This window comes from Otolemur garnettii, unplaced genomic scaffold (genome assembly GCF_000181295.1).
Source record: "Otolemur garnettii isolate 467f Iridium unplaced genomic scaffold, OtoGar3 scaffold00107, whole genome shotgun sequence".
Classification (NCBI taxonomy): domain Eukaryota; kingdom Metazoa; phylum Chordata; class Mammalia; order Primates; family Galagidae; genus Otolemur; species Otolemur garnettii.
The window spans coordinates 5,613,686-5,631,550 of NW_003852502.1; the positions used below are offsets into that span (position 1 = coordinate 5,613,686).

General features: G+C 40.8%; 1 protein-coding gene across 2 annotated transcripts in view; it reads right to left on the reverse strand.

The window, feature by feature from the left end:
• Positions 1-17,863, reverse strand: part of SENP6 (SUMO1/sentrin specific peptidase 6) — a 105,923-nt gene extending 88,060 nt beyond the window's left edge. Inside the window, exons 1-2 of one of the 2 annotated variants that reach the window (XM_023517263.1) lie at positions 17,551-17,863; positions 301-394 (exon numbers count right to left, since the gene is read on the reverse strand). In XM_023517263.1, the coding sequence (XP_023373031.1) occupies positions 301-394; positions 17,551-17,602 (146 nt within the window). In that variant the 5' untranslated portion in view covers positions 17,603-17,863. The remainder of the gene's footprint in view (positions 1-300; positions 395-17,550) is intronic. The other variant, XM_012809526.1, reaches the window with a different exon arrangement.
• Positions 17,864-17,865: the final 2 nt, after the last annotated feature.

Below are 17,865 nucleotides of genomic sequence, written 5' to 3' on the forward strand. Positions count from 1 at the left end.
AAAAAAAAAAAAAAAAAAACAACCACGTCTTAATTTGAAATCTTCTGTTTTATGGTTAACTTTTAATCATAAGGTTACATGTATTATATTCATACATTTCAAAAGATGAAGAAATGTAACAGCGAAACTCTTTACCAATAAAGAATTGCATTTTGTTTTCCTTAATGCTACTACAAAAGAGTTACATGTTTTCTTAAGTAAAAAATACCATACTACTAGAATATTTACACGAAATATAAATTGTTTTTCTAATGAAAAGTTTCATTTTTATAATGTATCTGAGGTAAAAAAAATTCTTACTCTTTATCTGTATCTCCTTCACTTTCTTCTTCATGATCAAAGCTCCATTTACTTTTAAAACCTCCATCTCTCTTAGATTCTGATCTAGCCAAAGCTGAAATAAAAACAAACTGAGATAAGTATTCACTAATATAGCTATTCAATACAAAACAAAGTCAAGCATTTCCCAAGTTCCTTGATTAATCTAGATTTTCTTTTAATTTGCTTGCCTTTTATCTATTTCTTATAAATATATTATTTCCTCTAAGAGAAAAAGGACACATTAAAATCTATTTTTACTAATTTATAGGCATCCATACATGTGTATTTGCTAGGCTCAAATTAGTTAAGATATAATAATAAAATGGAGGATAGATGATTATGTATGATTATATAAATTGGTCCTAAATTTCAAATTTTGATCACTGACTGTAGAAATTAGTACCTCTAAACAGTCTGCTTGCCTTATTTGTAAGAACTATATCTAGATCACTAGGCTCTTCCTTAAACTCAATCCTCCCTGCCTTTTAATAGAAGAAAAAGCAAACAAGGTTTTCTGTGTCAGCAATATGGTTAACTTGACAACTAGAAAAACTAGATTAGAACACCAAATATGCTCTTTCCAAGTTAAAAGGTTTTTATAAATATGCTGCTAAAACCCCCTGAAACCATAAATATCCAGAAGGTGAGAACTAGAGAGACAAATGAAGTCCAAAGCTCCAAAGCTGGCATTTCTCTTGGTGCCATTTAACAAACACCTGATATCTGAGAACCAGGACTTTAAAAAGATTAAATTTGGGGCCCTAGTGGGATGAGAGGTCAAAATGAAAACCAAAGACCTCAAGGGCAACAGTCTGACTAGAAGAACTAAGAAAAAGAAAAGAAGTTCACAGAAGAAAGAGACAATAGGGATAATTGCAATATCTTACCCATGGCTCTGGGTTTTTGACTTGAACTAAAGACAAAGTGTATCCACTCTATGGTCAGTGCTTTGTCTGAAAAGACAGTTATTTTTTTTTTTTTTTTGGAAAGTAACAAGTATTGGCTAAGATGTAGAAGAAATCAGAATCCTTGTGCATTGCTGATGGTAATAAAACAGGGCAGCCACTGTAGAAAACAATGAGGCAGTTCCTCAAAAACTTAAACACGGATGTAACATATGAACCAGCAATTCCCTTTCTAGGTATATACCCCCAAATAGTTGAAAGCATGAATTCAAACAGACATGTACACCAAGGTCCACGGCAGTATTATTCATGATAAGCCAAAAGGTACAAATAACCTAAATGTTTATCAACAGATGAATGGATAAACAAAATACGAAACGTGGTATGTAGGTACACCCGTATACCACACACACAGTGAATTAATTCAGCCATAAAGAAATGAAACTTGGATACAGGCTACAACACGAGGGACCTGAAAGCATCACAGTAAGTGAAACATGTCAGACGCAAAAGGACAAATACCATATGATTCCAGTTATATAACATACCTGTAAGACAGTGGTTCTCAACCTTCCTAATGCCTCCTAAATGCCATGACCCTTTAATACAGTTCCTCATATTGCAACCATAAAATTATTTTCATTGCTACTTCTTAACTATAATTTTGCTACTGTTATGATTCATAATGTAAATATCTAATATGCAGGATGTATTTTCATTGTTACAAAGGGGTCGTAACCCACAGGTTGAGAACCACTGCTTTAAGAGAATAGGTTAGTAAGGCTGGGTGCAATGGCTCATGCCTGAAATCCTAGCACTTTGGAAGGCTGAGGCAGGAGGATTACTCGAGCCCAGGAATTAGAGACCAATGTGAGCAACAAACTGAGACCCTATCTTTAAATTAGCTCGGTGTCTGGGAAGCTAAGGCAGGAGGCTGGCTTGAGCCCACCAGGACTTTGAGGTTGCAGTGAGCTAAGCTGGGGGACAGGGCAAGACCCTATTTAAAAAGAAAAAAAAGAGAGAACAGGTAAATTTAAAGAGATGAAGAGTAGACAAGAGGTTACAGGGCTTGCTGGGGGTAGGAACAGACGTAGAAGTATTGTTTAATAGATAACTGTTTTTATTTGAGATGATGAAAAAGTTCTCAAGTGGATAGTGGTGGTAATAGCAAATATATTTAATGCCAATGAACTATACAAATGTATGCTTAAAAACAGTTACAGTGACAAATTTCATCTACATTTCATGACAATAAAAATGCTTTTAAAAGGAAGAAAAGGGGCTGCGCCCATAGCTCAGTGGGTAGGGCGCCAGCCACATACACCAAGACCGGTGGGTTCAAACCTGGCCTGGGCCAGCTAAAAAAAATCCCCAAAAAACCAATGGCAACAACAACAAAAAAAACAACTGCAACAAAAAAAATAGCCAGGCGTTTTGGTGGGCACCTGTACTCCCAAGCCACTTGGGAGGCTGAGGCAAGAGAATCACTTAAGTCTGAGTTTGAGGTTGCTGTGAGCTGTGACACCACCGCACTCTACTCAGAGAGACACCTTAAGACTCTGTCTCAAACAAACAAACAAACAAACAAACAAACAAAAAAGGAAGTAAAGGGCCTAGAGAGGTGGCTCACACCTCTGGGAGGCCAAGGTGGGTAGACTGCTTGAGGTTAGGAGTTCAAGACAAGCCTAAGCAAGAATGAGACCCTGTCTCTACTAAAAATAGAAAAATTAGCTGGGTGATGTGGAGGGTATCTATAGTCTCAGTTACTTGGGAGGCTGAGGCAAGAGGATCAACTGAGCCCAAGGAGTTTGGTGTTGCTGTGAGCTATGATACCATCGCACTCTACCTAGAGCCACAGAGTGAGACTTTGTCTCAAACAAAAATATAAATAAAGAAAATAAAAGGAAGAAAAGCTTCAAAATGACTAACAGAAGCAAACATGAATGCTCTCCAAAATACATAACATTTCAATGCAAGCCCTGAAGGAGTTTCAAAAAATATCATGAAACAGGAGGAAACAAGTCATCAACAGCAAATCTGAAACATGTATACTGAGGTTGAAAACATAAGTAAATAAAAAGTACGCCTGTCAGAGAAAAAAGTTACAACTAAGCAAGAGGAAAAGCTACAAGGAACCCTGTGATGCTGGATTACAGTCAGAATTCCGTCATTGAACTCATGTTTGTTTAACACACATACAGGTGGATGTGTGTTTCTAACATGAGTTAGTACACAGAGCTACGGCTCTGTACTCTGACAAGGTCTAGTTGATGCTGCAGTAGCAATGAGCGCACCTACTGCCAGATCTTGGTTTGTAGACACTATTCTCTCCTATAAAAGGAGCCAGGGCTCCTGGGAGAAATGACTGATTGTACAGAAGAGGCAGGAAAAATAAGATGAACATGGAGTACTGTGCAATGTCAGAATGCAAGGAACTTCTTTTTGAAAAAAGGAAGAGATGAGGCATGTCAAAAGGTTACAGAAACCAATCTGAAAGAACCCCAAATACCTAAAGTTGGAACAATTTTAGCAAAAATAAATAATAATGGCATTGGGTTATAACTCCTGAATAAAATAAAACAGCTGGGCATTGTGGCAGGTGCCTGCAGTCCTAGCTACTTGGAAGGCTGAAGCAAAAACTTTTGAAGCCAAAAGTTTGAGGTTGCTGAGAGCTATTACATCACGGTACTCAACCCCAGGGCAGAGAGTGAGACTCTGTCTCAACAAATAAGTAAATAAATTTAATAAAACCTGGGCGTGGTGGCTCACACCTATAATGCCCGCACTTTGGAGACTGAGGCAGGAGGATCACTTGAGGCCAGGCGTCCAGATTAGCCTGGACAAAGAAACCTTTTTCTAAATAAAATTTTTATCCTATATAAAAATTTTTAAAGATTAGTCCAGCATTGTGGCACATTTCTATGGTTTCGCCTATTTAGGCGGTTGAGGCAGAAAGATGGCTTGACCCTAGGAATTTCAAGTTACAGTTAAGGAACATATATTTAGTAGACTGTGAACACAGTAGACTATGAAAAGAAAAATTTTATAAGAAAATCATCATTTGGGAACTATTTTACTAATATCTGATCAGGCAGGAATCATCAACAGGTGCTAAAACTCGTGGGTAAAATCAATAAGAAACAAACTGTTTATACTGTCTGAAACCATCTCTCCATCTTTGTAACTAATAACGGTAACTACAAAGATGGTAACTTTCAGTAGAGAAATCTGACAAACACCACGTAAATTAACTAAGTGATCAAAGTTACCTTTACCAGTAATAGGATAAACTGGCATCATGGCATCTAAACACTACACACTGAGAAGGACAAAGATCATTCGTATGACATTCCTTGTTAAAAAAAAAATGTATAACCTGACTCTAATCATGAGGAAAAGTCAGATAAACCTAAACTACAAAATAATCATTCTGTTTACTTTAAAATTGTCAAGGTCACCAAAAGCGAAGAAAGCCTGAAAAGCTATTTCCAGATTAAAAGAGGCAAATAAATGTAATACATGTAATTACAAATAAATGTAATAGATGATACTGTATAAGATCCTGAACCAAATGGTTTTTCTCTTTTGCTATTAAGAAACATTTTTAGGCTCGGCGCCTGTGGCTCAAGCGGCTAAGGTGTCAGCCACATACACCTAAGGTGGCGGGTTCGAATCCCCAGCCCGGGCCTGCCAAACAACAACGATGGCTGCAACCAAAAAATGGCTGGGCGTTGTGGCGGGCGCCTGTGGTCCCAGCTACTTGGGAGGCTGAGGCAGGAGACTCGCTTGAACCCAGGAGTTGGAGGTTGCTGTGAGCTGTGATGCCATGGCACTCTACCCAGAGGGATAGCTTGAGGCTCCGTCTCAAAAAAAAGAAACATTTTTAGGGCTCAGTGCCTAAAAAGCACAATGGTTATGGCGCCAGCCATATACACCAAAGTTGGTGGGTTCAAACCCGGCCCGGGCCTACTAAACAATGAGGACAACAACAAAAAAATATCTGGGCGTTGTGGCAGGTGCCTGTAGTACCAGCTACTTGGGAGGCTGATGCAAGAGAATCATTTAAGCCCATGAGTTTGAGGTTGCTGTGAGCTGTGATGCCACAGCACTCTACTGAGGGTGACATAATGAGACTCTGTCTCAAAACAAAACAAAAACAAAAACAAACATTTTTAGGTTAACAAGTGTAATTGGTTAGTATTGTAATCAATGTTATTTTTCTGGTTTTTACAACTGTGGGAGTGTAAGAGAATGGGCAGCCCAAGCGCCGTGGCTCACACCTATAATCCTAGGACTCTGGGAGGCTGAGACGGTGGATTGCTTGAGCTCAGGAGTTCGGCATCAGCCTGAGCAAGTTTGAGACACCATCTCTACTAAAAATAGAAAAATAAGCCAGGTGTTGTTGAGGGTGCCTGTAGTCCCAGTTACTGGCTGAGGCAAGAGGACTGCTTGAGCCCAAGAATTTGAGGTTGCTGTGAACTATGATCCCACAGTTACAGACTGACATTCTATCTCAAAAAAAACAAAATCCAAAAACACGGAAGTATAATTCAAACCACCAGCTGATAACCCCATCAGACTAGCAAAAATTAAAACATCAAGTATGTGATTATAAGCAGAAACAGGAAAACTTAAAAAATGCTACTGAACTCACTTTGGAATCAATCTGGCAACATGCAGAGAAGCTGAAATTGCACATGCCTTAGGACTCAATTTAACTGCTGAGGGACACCCTAGGTCAGAAGTCAGCAAACTAGGACCCAGCTGATTCTGTCCTACTCATGAGCTAAGAAAATGGCTTTTATACTTTTAATGGCTGGCAGAAAAAAATCAAAAGAAGAATGATGTTTCATGACACACAAAAATTATATGAAATTCAAATGTCACTGTGAAGAAATAAGTTTTCACTGAAACAGTAATGCTCATTTGTGTTCTCTCTGCCTTCTCACTGAAATGGCAGTGTTGAGTGTAGACACTGTGTGCTCTACAAAGTGTAAGATGTTTATTATCTGGCTCTTTACACAAAAGGCTGACACCCTTTGCTCTAGAGAAATATGTGCACAAGGAAACATTTTTTTTAAAACTTCATAGTAGCAGGCAGCACCTGTGGCTCAGTAAGTAGGGCGCCAGCCCCATATACTGAGGGTGGCGGGTTCGAACCTGTCCCCGGCCAGACTGCAACAACAAAAATAGCCAAGAGTTGTGGCGGGCGCCTGTAGTTCTAGCTACTCAGGAGGCTGAGGTAAGAGAATCACCTAAGCCCAGGAGCTGGAGGTTGCTGTGAGGTGTGACGCCACAGCATTCTACTGAGGTTGATAAAGTGAGTGAGACTCTGTCTCTAAAAAAGAAAAAAAAATTCATAGTAGCAACATAAGACATACTAAACTGTTTATAGTAGCAATGTATGCAATAGTAAAAAGCTGTATAAATAAGCTATTACAGTCATACCATGGAATACTAAGGGACAATGAAAATGAAATCACCAGGGCTACTTTAGTCAATATTGTTGCATCTCTCCAACAATGCATTAAGAATAAAAGGTTGAAGAATAAATACATGGGCAGTGCCTTTGGCCCAAGGAGTAGGGCACTGGCCCCATATACCAAGGGTGGAGGGTTCGAGCCTGGCCCTGGCCAAAACTGCAAAAAAAAAAAAAAGGAATAAATACAGTATGACATGATTTCTAATTAAAACATACAAAACAGGTTGGGTGTAATGGCTCATACCTGTAATCCTAGCACTCTGGGAGGCTGAGGCAGGTGGACTGCCTGAGCTCAGGAGTTCCAGACCAGCCTGAGCCAAAGCAAGACCCCATTTATACTAAAAATAGAAAAACTGTGGCAGGAGGATCACTTGAGCCCAAGAGTTGGAGGTTACTGTGAGCCATGATGACACAGCACTCTACCTAGGGTGACAGCTTAAGACTCTGCCTCAAAAAAAAGAAAAAAAGAAAAGAAAAACGACGATATAAATAATTGTACATATATCGTAATATGTAAAGTTGAGAGATACATACCTAAGAAGTGTAAAAAGCATGAGAACAATACTACCAAATTAAGGATGGTGGCTCCCCTGAAGGAAACACACACACACACACACACACACACACACACACACACACCAAGTAGCAGAAGAGGTAAGGGAAGGGTCAGGGGTAGGGGGGTGGGGTGGGGTTTACTGCAGCTTCAGTTTCTTTTTTTTCTTTTCTTTTCTTTTTTTTTTGAGACGAAGTCTCACTATGTCACCCTCAGTAGAGTGCTGTAGTGTCACAGCTCACAGCAACCTCGACCTCTTGGGCTCAAGTGATTCTCTTGCCTCAGCCTCCCAAGTAGCTGGGACTACAGGCACCTGCCACAACACCCAGCTATTTTTTTCTTGCAGTTGTCATTGCTGTTTAGCTGGCCGGGGCTGGGTGTATGTGGCCAGTGCTCCACCCACTGAGCTACGGACACCTCCTACAGAAGTGGTTCTCAACCTTCCTAATGCCACAACCCTTTAATATAATTCCTCATGTTGTGGTGACCTCCCAAGCTTAAAACTATCTATATCAATGATTATCAATAATTTATCAATAATTATCAATAATTTTATGGTTGGGGGTCACCACAACATGAGGAACTGTATTAAAGGGTCACGGCATTAGGAACGTTCAGAACCACTGGCCTACAGCTTCAGTTTCATTGGTTGGTAATTTTCTTCTTTAGGCTAGGAAGTAGAACACAACTGTTTGTTATGTAAGTCTATCTACATTCACATAGATGTGAAATATTTCCTAACAATTTCTATCAGTAAGATTTTACAACAACAAAGAATGTAAGAAAAAGAGAATTTTTTCCCCCTAGAAACACAGTCAGTCTCTGTTGCCCAGGCTAGAATGCAATGGTGTAATTATAGGTCATTGCAGCCTCCAATTCCTTGACTCAAGTGATCCTCCTGCCTCAGCCTCCCATGTAGCTGGGACTACAGGCACTTTCTGCCACATCAGCTAATTTTTCTTATTTGTGTTTTTACAGGGTCTTGATAATGTTGCCAGGCTGGTCCTGGACTCCTGGCCTCAAGTGATCCCCCTACTGTGGCCTCCCTAAATGCTGGTATTACAGGTGAGAGCCACCATACCCAACAGTCCTTTTTAAGAGGGCCACAGAGAGAAAACTTCACGACTGTTTTTATTATAAAATGGATATAGTACAGACTATCACTCTCTGTAACTGCTGTCTTTGCTTTTTACCTAATGTTTGCAAACAAAATTTGCAGTTCACAATAATGAATCATCCAATGTTGCATCACTCCAAGTAATTCAATGTCTAAGTGTGTTGTAATTGTGAGCATTATCAGTCTGTCTTTGACTTGTGGATTAACCAGTGTGTTCTGCATCGAGATACTAAGTGGACAGTGCCTATGGCTCAAAGGAGTAGGGTGCTGACCCCATATGCCAGAGGTGGCAGGTTCAAACCTGGCCCCAGACAAAAACTGAAACGAACAAACAAGAAAAAAAAAGATACTATTTAGTTTTTAGTATTGTTAATAGTTTGGCTATGTTTTCTAAGGGTTTGGATAATGAAAATGAGAAAGATTGCAATAACAACTCCAATATAACCCAGACATCACTGAATGAAAGAAAAAAGGAAGGAAAAGTTATGTAACATCCTTCCTTTTTTTTCTTACTTACGTTTGCCTTGTTCAGAAAGTTTTAATTCTTACTTATGTTTGCCTTGTTTCAGAAATTTCTGCATCAGTTCCTTGTCAATTAAAAGCTAAACTATTTGTTATTATTTATACTTTTCAAACAAACTACAAATTGTGTTATTGTGTTGTCTACTTTGTTTTTTCTTTCTTTAGCTTTCTAAACTGATCAAAATTTACAAATTTTTAGATTTCATAAGAATTGTTATTTTCAGGTTTGGTGCCTGTAGAACAGTGGTTAGGCTGCTGGCCACATACAGTGAGGCTGGCTGGTTTGAACCTGGCCCGGGCCAGCTAAACAATAATGACAACTGCAACCAAAAAATAGTTGGGCGTTGTGGTGGGCGCCTATAGTCCCAGCTACTTGAGAGGCTGAGGCAAGAGAATCGTTTAAGCCCAAGAGATTGAGGTTGCTGTGAACTGTGATGCCAGACCACTCTAGCAAGAGTGACAAGTGAGACTATATCTAAAAAAAAAAAAAAAAAAAAATTGTCATTTTCAAGTTTGAGAAATACTAAGACTATTGAAAGAATGTGGGAAAAAACAAATTCTGTGCCACTCTTATTGAACGGTGGGGGTCTACTTCCCCTGTCCTTAAGCCTAGGCTGGCTCTATCTTTTTGGCCAATACAATGTGGTAGAGGTGACACTGTAATTTCTGTAGTTGGGCCGTTAAGAGATCTTTGGCTTTCTCCTTTTGCCCTCCTTTTTTTTTTTTTTTTTTAAATAGAGACAGAGTCTCACTCTACTGCCCTCAGTAGAGTGCTATGGCATCACACAGCTCACAGTAACCTCCAACTTCTGGGCCCAGGTGATTCCTCAGCCTCCTGAGCAGCTGGGACCACAGGCGCCTGGCTATATTTTTTTTGTTACAGTTTGGCCAGGGCTGGGTTTGAACCTGCCATCCTTGGTACATGGGGCCCAGCACCCTACCCACTGAGCTACAGGCGCCCCCCCACCGCCGTTAGCCCTCTTAATGCATTTCTTCATCAATGATAATTCTCCATAATAACTTGTTAATTTTTCCTTCTCTTGTCCAATCTCCCATTCCTTTTGGGAAGGTGCAGGGAAAAAATGGGCAAGCAAAGGGAAAGGAAGGGAGGAAAGAAATGCTGGAGAAAGCTGAGGTTGAGGCTGGGTGCAGTGGCTCACATCTGTAATCCTAGACAGGAGTCCTCAAACTGTAGCCCGCCTAGGACATTTACCAGGCCCACAGGGTGTTTTTGCCACCCCTGCCTGTCCTGCTTAACAGTTGACTTGTCCCGGGCCCACAGTCCAGCCCTCCAACGGTCTGAGGGACAGTGAACTGGCCCCTTTTTTAAAAGTTTGAGGACCCCTGTAGCACTCTGGGAGGCCCAGGCAGCAGAGTGATTGACAGAGCTCAGGAGTTCCAGACCAGCCTGAGCACGAGCAAGATGCCATTTCTAAAAATAGCTAGCACTGTGGTGGATGCCTATAGTCCCAGGAGGAGGCTTAGGCAAGAGGATAGCTTGAGCCCAGGAGTTTGAGGTTGCTGTGAGCTATGACTCCAGGGCACTCTATTTCTACAAAGGGTGACAAAGTGAGACTCTATCTCAGAAAAAAAAAAAACTGAGGCTGTAAGTCAGGTCCCAGGCTTCAACTCCCACTAACTTGCTCTCAGTCACAAAACCCTTCTATTACCTCTTGAGTTCCTCAAATATTCAACATACTTTTCATATGCTAACAGAAAGAATCAACTTACGAAAGTCTAGGAAAGCAAAGTACATAATTGCATGCTCTTTCCTCTCTCATTTATCAATCAATCTAGAATATCAAAATCAGCTAGTATCTAGAAAAAGAAAGGTAGTAAGTGGAAGAAAAATAATAAAAAGTAAAACTCAAGGTTCAGCGTCCATAGCTCAGTGGTTAGGGTGCTGGCCACATACATGGAGGCTAGAGGGTTCAAATTTGGCCCAGGCCCGCCAAACGATGACAACAACAACAACAAATAGCCAGGTGGGCTTGGTACCTGTGGCTCAAGAGGGTAAGGCGCCAGCCACATACACCTGAGGTGGCAGGTTTGAATCCAGCCTGGGCCCACCAAACGACAATGATGGCTGCAACCAAAAAATAGCCAGGCATTGTGGTGGGAGCCTGTAGTCCCAGCTACTTGGGAGGCGGAGGTAGGAGAATTGCCTGAGCCCAGAAATTGGAGGTTGCTGTGAGCTGTGATGCCAAGGCACTCTACCAAGGGAGACAGCTTGAGGCTCTGTCTCAAAAAAATAGTCGAGCATTGTGGCAGGCACTTGTAGTCCCAACTTCGGAGGCTGAGGGAAGAGATCTGTGTAAGCCCAAGAGTTTGAGGTTGCTATGAGCTGTGATGCCACAGCACTCTACTGAGGGCAACACAGTAAGACTCTTGTTTCAAAATAAAATAAAATAAACCTAAAACTCAGATAAAAGAGAAGGCAAAAAGAAAACAAAAGCAAGGAAATAAATTCTTCTTCTTTATCTGCTAAGAAAAGAAATAATACCAGCTAACAGACGGCTTATTACATGCCTAACATGGTTTGAAGTATTTAATATATATTAACTCCTTTAATCCTCATGGCATTCTAAGGCACACAATTATCAATCAACGTTCTGTAGATGAAAAAACACAGAGAGGTTCTGTAATCTGTCCAATACTACACAGCTAATAAGGAACAGAGCTAGAGATTGAACTTCAGGATTCTGGCTTCCGAGTTCACCCTCTCAATGCATTTCTGGTGAAAATCACTTTTATTCCAAGTGAGGTCTACTCCACAGTTTCATGTGAGTACATGAAAACCATTGATAAAATCATCATTTCAACTGGGATGAAACCAGGAAGTAAACACACTTAAAGAAAAAATGAGGAAAGACACTATGATATAGTTTGTGAAAGCAGTGAAATCAAAAGATAAAGAGGTGCCTGCCCCTAAATTAGCAGAAAGGAAAAACCTTGCTTATACTCCATGGAATGCCAATCATTTAGGAAAACTGTTCAACAGATAGTGTGAATTTTCCTGTCCCCAGTAAAACTGCAAAACTGGGTAGGTTCTAGACTGAGTTCACACATAATACATAGGAGAAATGAAAAACACTTTTCATTTGGAGACAACCATTTTTTGCTGGCACTGGCAAGCAACGCAGCTCTATAGTAGTTTAATACCAGTCTTTTCAGCCTTGTGGACAAGGCTTATAAAGAGAGAACGACTCAAAATGAAAAGAGAAACAAACTAAAGTAGTAATATATGGTATATTAAAAAGGAAAGGCAAAGGAAAAAAAGCTATTTCAGAAAAAAATGGGAGAAAATGTATAAGTGAAGCAATTCAGCTGGTAAAGAAACAAAAACAAGCAAAGGAAAAGAAAGCTGGATATGAACCAGTGCAGTTTGAAAAAGCAGCAAATGAAAGCAAGCAGCCTAGTGAGAGCTCCCACAGAGGAAACAAGGAGATAGGGAATATCACAAAAAGGTTAGCTACCATTCCCTTTGCCCTGGAGTGTAATCATCTAAGTCTCCCAGATAATGTTTCCCCCTCTAATCCAGGCGGTAGCTAATAACCATTTTGGAAACAAATTTGATGATGTCACCTCCAGCCTCGCCCTGTGCCACTATCCATATTGGCACTATACCTAACTCCTTTAAGTTCCCCAAACAATCTCATGCGCCCTTACTTTATTCCCTCTGCTGCTTACAAAGCTCTTTTCCCCCACTGTCCCTTCTTCTATACACCCTTCAAACCACCCTGATTAGATGCAGTTCTCATCATTATCAGTTAAGCATACCTTATCTGTAATGCTTAGGACTAAAACCGTTTCATATTTCAGATTTTGGAATATATGCATTATACCAGTTGAGCATCCCAAATCTAAAAACATTTCCTTTGAGTATGTCAGTGTCCAGAAAGTTTGGGGTTAGGGAGCATTTCAGATTTCTAGATTTGGGATGCTCAACCTGATACTCATAATGTTACATTTACATGTACAGTTATTTGATTATTGACTCTCTTCACCAGACTAACAAAGACTTTACAGAGAAATGATCCCCCCCCACCATTATGACTGGGTGCAGTGCTGTGAGCATAATAGGTGCTCAATAAGTATCTATTGAACAAATGAACAATTTGCCAAAGAGAAATTTGCCAAAACCATCGATCACAGGTAGAAAAGGGGTATGAGACAACAGTAAGTGAACAGAAGCAAAAGAAAGTAGGGGAAATAAAAAATTCAACACAAGCTGTAAGCTATAAAAGGTAACAGAATTAGTATTTTACTTAGTAATTATAAAAATGTAAAATATATTTTAGAACAAAGGTATCAAACAGACATCTCAAATTTAATAGGACCAAGTGGTGCTATTAATTTCCTCCTTATTCTCTGGCGTCTTCTCCATTTCAGTAAATGGCATTTTCTCCAATCCTCACCGTACAATTCATCAATACATATAAGCTCTATATCTAAACATATCTTTGATCTATCCATTTCTCTTCCCCAACTTCCATTGGCACGATCCTAATTCAAGCCCCTATCACTTCCACCCAGACTATTACAATATTATCTTATCTCCTTGTTTTATTTTATTTCATTATTTATTTATTTGAGATAGAGTCTTACTTTGTCACCCTCTGTAGAGTTCTGTAGTGTCACAGCTCACAGCAATCTCAAACTCTTGGGCTTAAGTGATCCTCTTGCCTCCATTTTCCAAGAAGCAGGGACTACAGGTGCCTGCAACAACACTCAGCTATTTTTTTTTAGAGAGGAGGTCTCGCTCTGGCTAAGTGTGCTTTCGAACTCATGAGCTCAGACAATCTACCTGCCTCCGCCTCCCAGAGTGCTAGGATTACAGGTGTAAGCCACCGCACCCGGCCTATCTTCTCCTCGTTTTTAATCTTCATAGACTTCATTCCCCAGAGCAGCCAAAGTGATTTTTCAAAAAGGTAAATCCTATCATGAAGTCCCCTTACCTCAAACTCTTCAATGACTTCCCATGACTGAGAATGAAATAAAAATTCTTCATGATCCTGCATGAAAGATCTCCTGTCTCTAGTGTCACTCTCTCCTTTATTTGCTGTATTTCAGCCAGAATGACCTTTTTGGAACCATTTATAACCTCTGAACCTCTATACATATCGTATCCCTTTCCATACTCTGAAGCATCTCTTAGTTAGGGTGTTTGTTTAACTCAAGAGTCACTTCCTCAGGGATGTCATTCCTGACTTTAACACAAAGTAAAATGGCTTCTCTATCATTACTGCTTCTTCTTCCATAGTCTTTATCATAGTTATCATCTGTTTTATTCCATGAACAACAAGGATGTTCCAGGTGCAATAAACATATGTGAACAGACAGTTATTGCTTCCACAAAGCTTATGACAGACTTGACTTAGTAAAACTAAAAAGAAACAAAGGCCCAGACGCCATGGCTCATGCCTGTCATCCTAGCACTCTGGGAGACCAAGGCAGGTGGACTGCCTGAGCTCAGGAGTTCGACAGCAGCCTGAGCAAGAGTGAGACCCTATCTCTAAAAAAATAGCCAGGCATTGTGGTAAGCACCTGTAATCCCAGCTACTGTGGAGGCTAAGGAAAGAAAATCACTTGAGCCCAAGTTTGAGGTTGTTGTGAGCTTTGATGCTGCGTCACTCTACCAAGAGCAACAAAGTAAGACTCTGTCTCAATAAATAAATAAATTTATTGTGTGATAAGTGCTAATACAAAAACTAAAACAGTAAAAGGTAATGCCATGTGTTTGTGAGTGCAAACATGGGTGGCACCATGACATTTTCAGGAGGGTATGAAGTCTGAACATACCTGAATAAAGTGAAGAAGGGAACTACATGAAAATGTGAAGTAACATACAGTTTGATAGAAGAAATGAGGAGATAAGATCTAGTGTTAGGACACAGGGTAACTATATAATAATCTACCATACATTTAAAAATAGCTACAAGAGAATACTTTGAATGTTTTTAGCATAAAGACCCGACAAATATTTAAGGGGATAGTCCAGGTACACTGATTTGTTACAAATTATATGAACGTATTAAAGTATCACATGCACCCTGAAACTATGTATATATCTATGATACATCAATAAAAATAAATTCTCAAAGCTGGGGTAACACTGTCCTAAATAGATTTTTTTTACTTATTGATAGTCTTTTCCATTAAAACCTAAGTTCTACGAAGACAGGGACTTTGACTATCCTATGCACTGTTCTTTTTTTTTTTAAATGATTTATTATTTTTTTCTTTTTTTTTTTTTTTTTTTGAGACAGAGTCTCAAGCTGTCACCCTGGGTAGAGTGCTGTGGCATCATAGCTCACAGCAACCTCCAACTCTTGGGCTTAAGTGATCCTCTTGCCTCAGGTTTTCTATTTTTAGTAGAGACAGAGGTCCTCTTCTGGCTGAGGCTGACCCGTGAGCTAAGGCTCTGTAACCCATGAGCTAAGGCAATCCACTGTCTTAGCCTCCCAGAGTGCTAGGATTACAGGTGTAAGCCACCTATGCACTCTTCTATTCACCTTGGTACAGGGACTAATAAAGTAGGCTGCTATAAATATCTTACAAGTGAATGAAAACCTACCTCCATTTTTCAAGAAGTCTACTGTAAAGGAAAGAAAGGATAATATGTATATGTTTGAATATAAAATCCTAAGAGACCATGGAAAACATTTTGAAAACTTTTAACATAAAACATAATGTACTGCAAATTACGGTGGACAATTTCATCATCAGAAGTGTAAAGAACCAGAGGAATCTTGTAAAGTTAAACAGAAAACAGATGTAGTAATAAATATCATTTGTTTATTTGGCAAGATTCAATATAATATATGAAAACTGGTTATGAAGAACTGAAATCCTTCCTTTTTCTTAGGCTCATGTGCTAAACAAGTTACCATATGCTTTCTTTATACTACACACCTGTACATTCAAAGACCCTTAAATCAGAATACAAGTGACAGTTTGAAACTCACATCAACTCTATATCTGTTGGCTTTACTTATGCTTCTTTATTTTTCCTACGTTAATCCAATCAGAAGTCAAAGTGAACAGTAAGTCTAAAGAAGCCCCAAATTTACTACAGCACAAAGTACAATCATCAGCATATGCAATAAGCACCAGTGAGTCATCTTTTGAGTTTCCAATTCCAAAACAAAATCAGTACCCTGTAGTAGTAGCACTACAGCTGCACCAGGTCAACCTCTTGACAGGTACCTATCCTGCACGATCCAGAAGGGAGGTAATAGGGAATGAGTCCAAAAAACTCACAAGCTTTTCCTATCTGCTTACCAGAAATCTCATATACAGCTCTTACCACTTTTAGATAAAGGCTGCCTTGCACAGCAAGATCATTTCCCCCTTCATTATACTCCATCAGTCCCTATTCTTCCGTTAGACCAGTGGTTCTTAACCTTCCTAATGCCGCCCCCCTTTAATACAGTTACTCATGTTGTGGTGACCACCAACTATGGCATTAGGTGGCAGCATTAGGAAAGTTGAGAACCACTGTGTTAGACTGAGTACCCATCACTAATACTGAGTACCCACTGTGTTTCAGGCACTGTTTGAGGGAGGTGCTGTTAGTAAAGAAGGTGACAAGGTGTTTGATACCTTTTTATGGAGACTATTACCACTAAGGTTCTTTCTTAATTTTAAGTTAACTGGTACATTCTTAACTCAGTAATGTTTCTAAAGTTATTTGTTTAAGTATCGTTCATGACATACTGCAATGAAAGCCGTCTTTGCAAAATAACCCAAACAGTAGATAATTCTTCATAAAAACTGCACAGCAGAGAGGCTCATTTTCTTAAATACCATATTTATAAACTCAATTACCAGTGCAAACACTGAACCCATAGTCAAATTATATAATGTGAGCATTTTTTTAAGTTACTGGTCCACAACTGCAATCATATTTAGCTGTTTTGGAGTCCATACACATGGGCAAAAAGCCAATTTTGTTACTCATTACCACTATCCCCAACAAAAACATACAGCTTTTCTTAAAACTGGCTTAGTCCCCTTAAATGTTTAACTTTCCCCTCACAAGTGAGTAAAACACCAAAACTTTCTTCGTGAGCTTTAGCGATGGTCCCCAAATTGACATCGTTAACCTCATTCTCTCTGTACAATTAAATTATTTGGTAAAACAGTTTTGGCAAAATGCATCCCATAAGAATATCGGACAAGCCCAAACCTAGTCTGGACACTGGCTGCCAAAGGAAGCAGAAGGAGCAGGGGCTCTAACACAGGCCTGCCCTGAACTTACCCTTCCCCTCCGACTTGGACCGGCCCCCACTCGTACCCAACCTCAGCAACTGGAAACTTTCCGTGAACACCAAAAAGGATCTCAACTGCAGGCTGCTCTCATTCTTAGGCCACCACCAAAAATGTTCTAAAAAGTCAAAAAGACTCCAGCGCGCACTCTGAAAGGCCGCGCGCCGCTCCCGATCCACCCGCGCCCCTCGGCCCCCTCGGCCCCGCTGCCGAGCTGCGGGCTCGAACCCGGCGCGCCCCGAACACGTTCCCTCCCGCCATGGCCGTCCCTCGTCCCCCCGCCGCCCACCCAGCAAAGAAAACTGAACATCCCGCCTTCCCAGGGCCGCGTTTTCCCGTATTTCTTCCCCGCACCCCGCCAGGGCAGAAACAGACGTACCTTCCAGAAAAGTAGTTTCCCCAGCTTTGCCTCCGCTCTTGCCGGCCGCCATCTTCCTCCTCCCACGCCGCCGCCGCCGCCTTAATCCATGGCCCACCCCGCCGCCGTGCTCGCCGGGATGAGGGGCCGCGCCGCAGGAGGGTAGCCGCCGCAGGGTTGCGGGCCTCGGGCTCGGCCGGCGGGCGGGCGGCGCTCCCGCTTCCACACGGGCCTACACAAAAGCAGGCCGGGCGCGCCCGGGCCTGTCCGCGGGCTGGCGGGCGGCGAGGCCCGCGGCCTGCGCTTCTCCTCAAGCCCCTCCGGGGGAACGCGAGC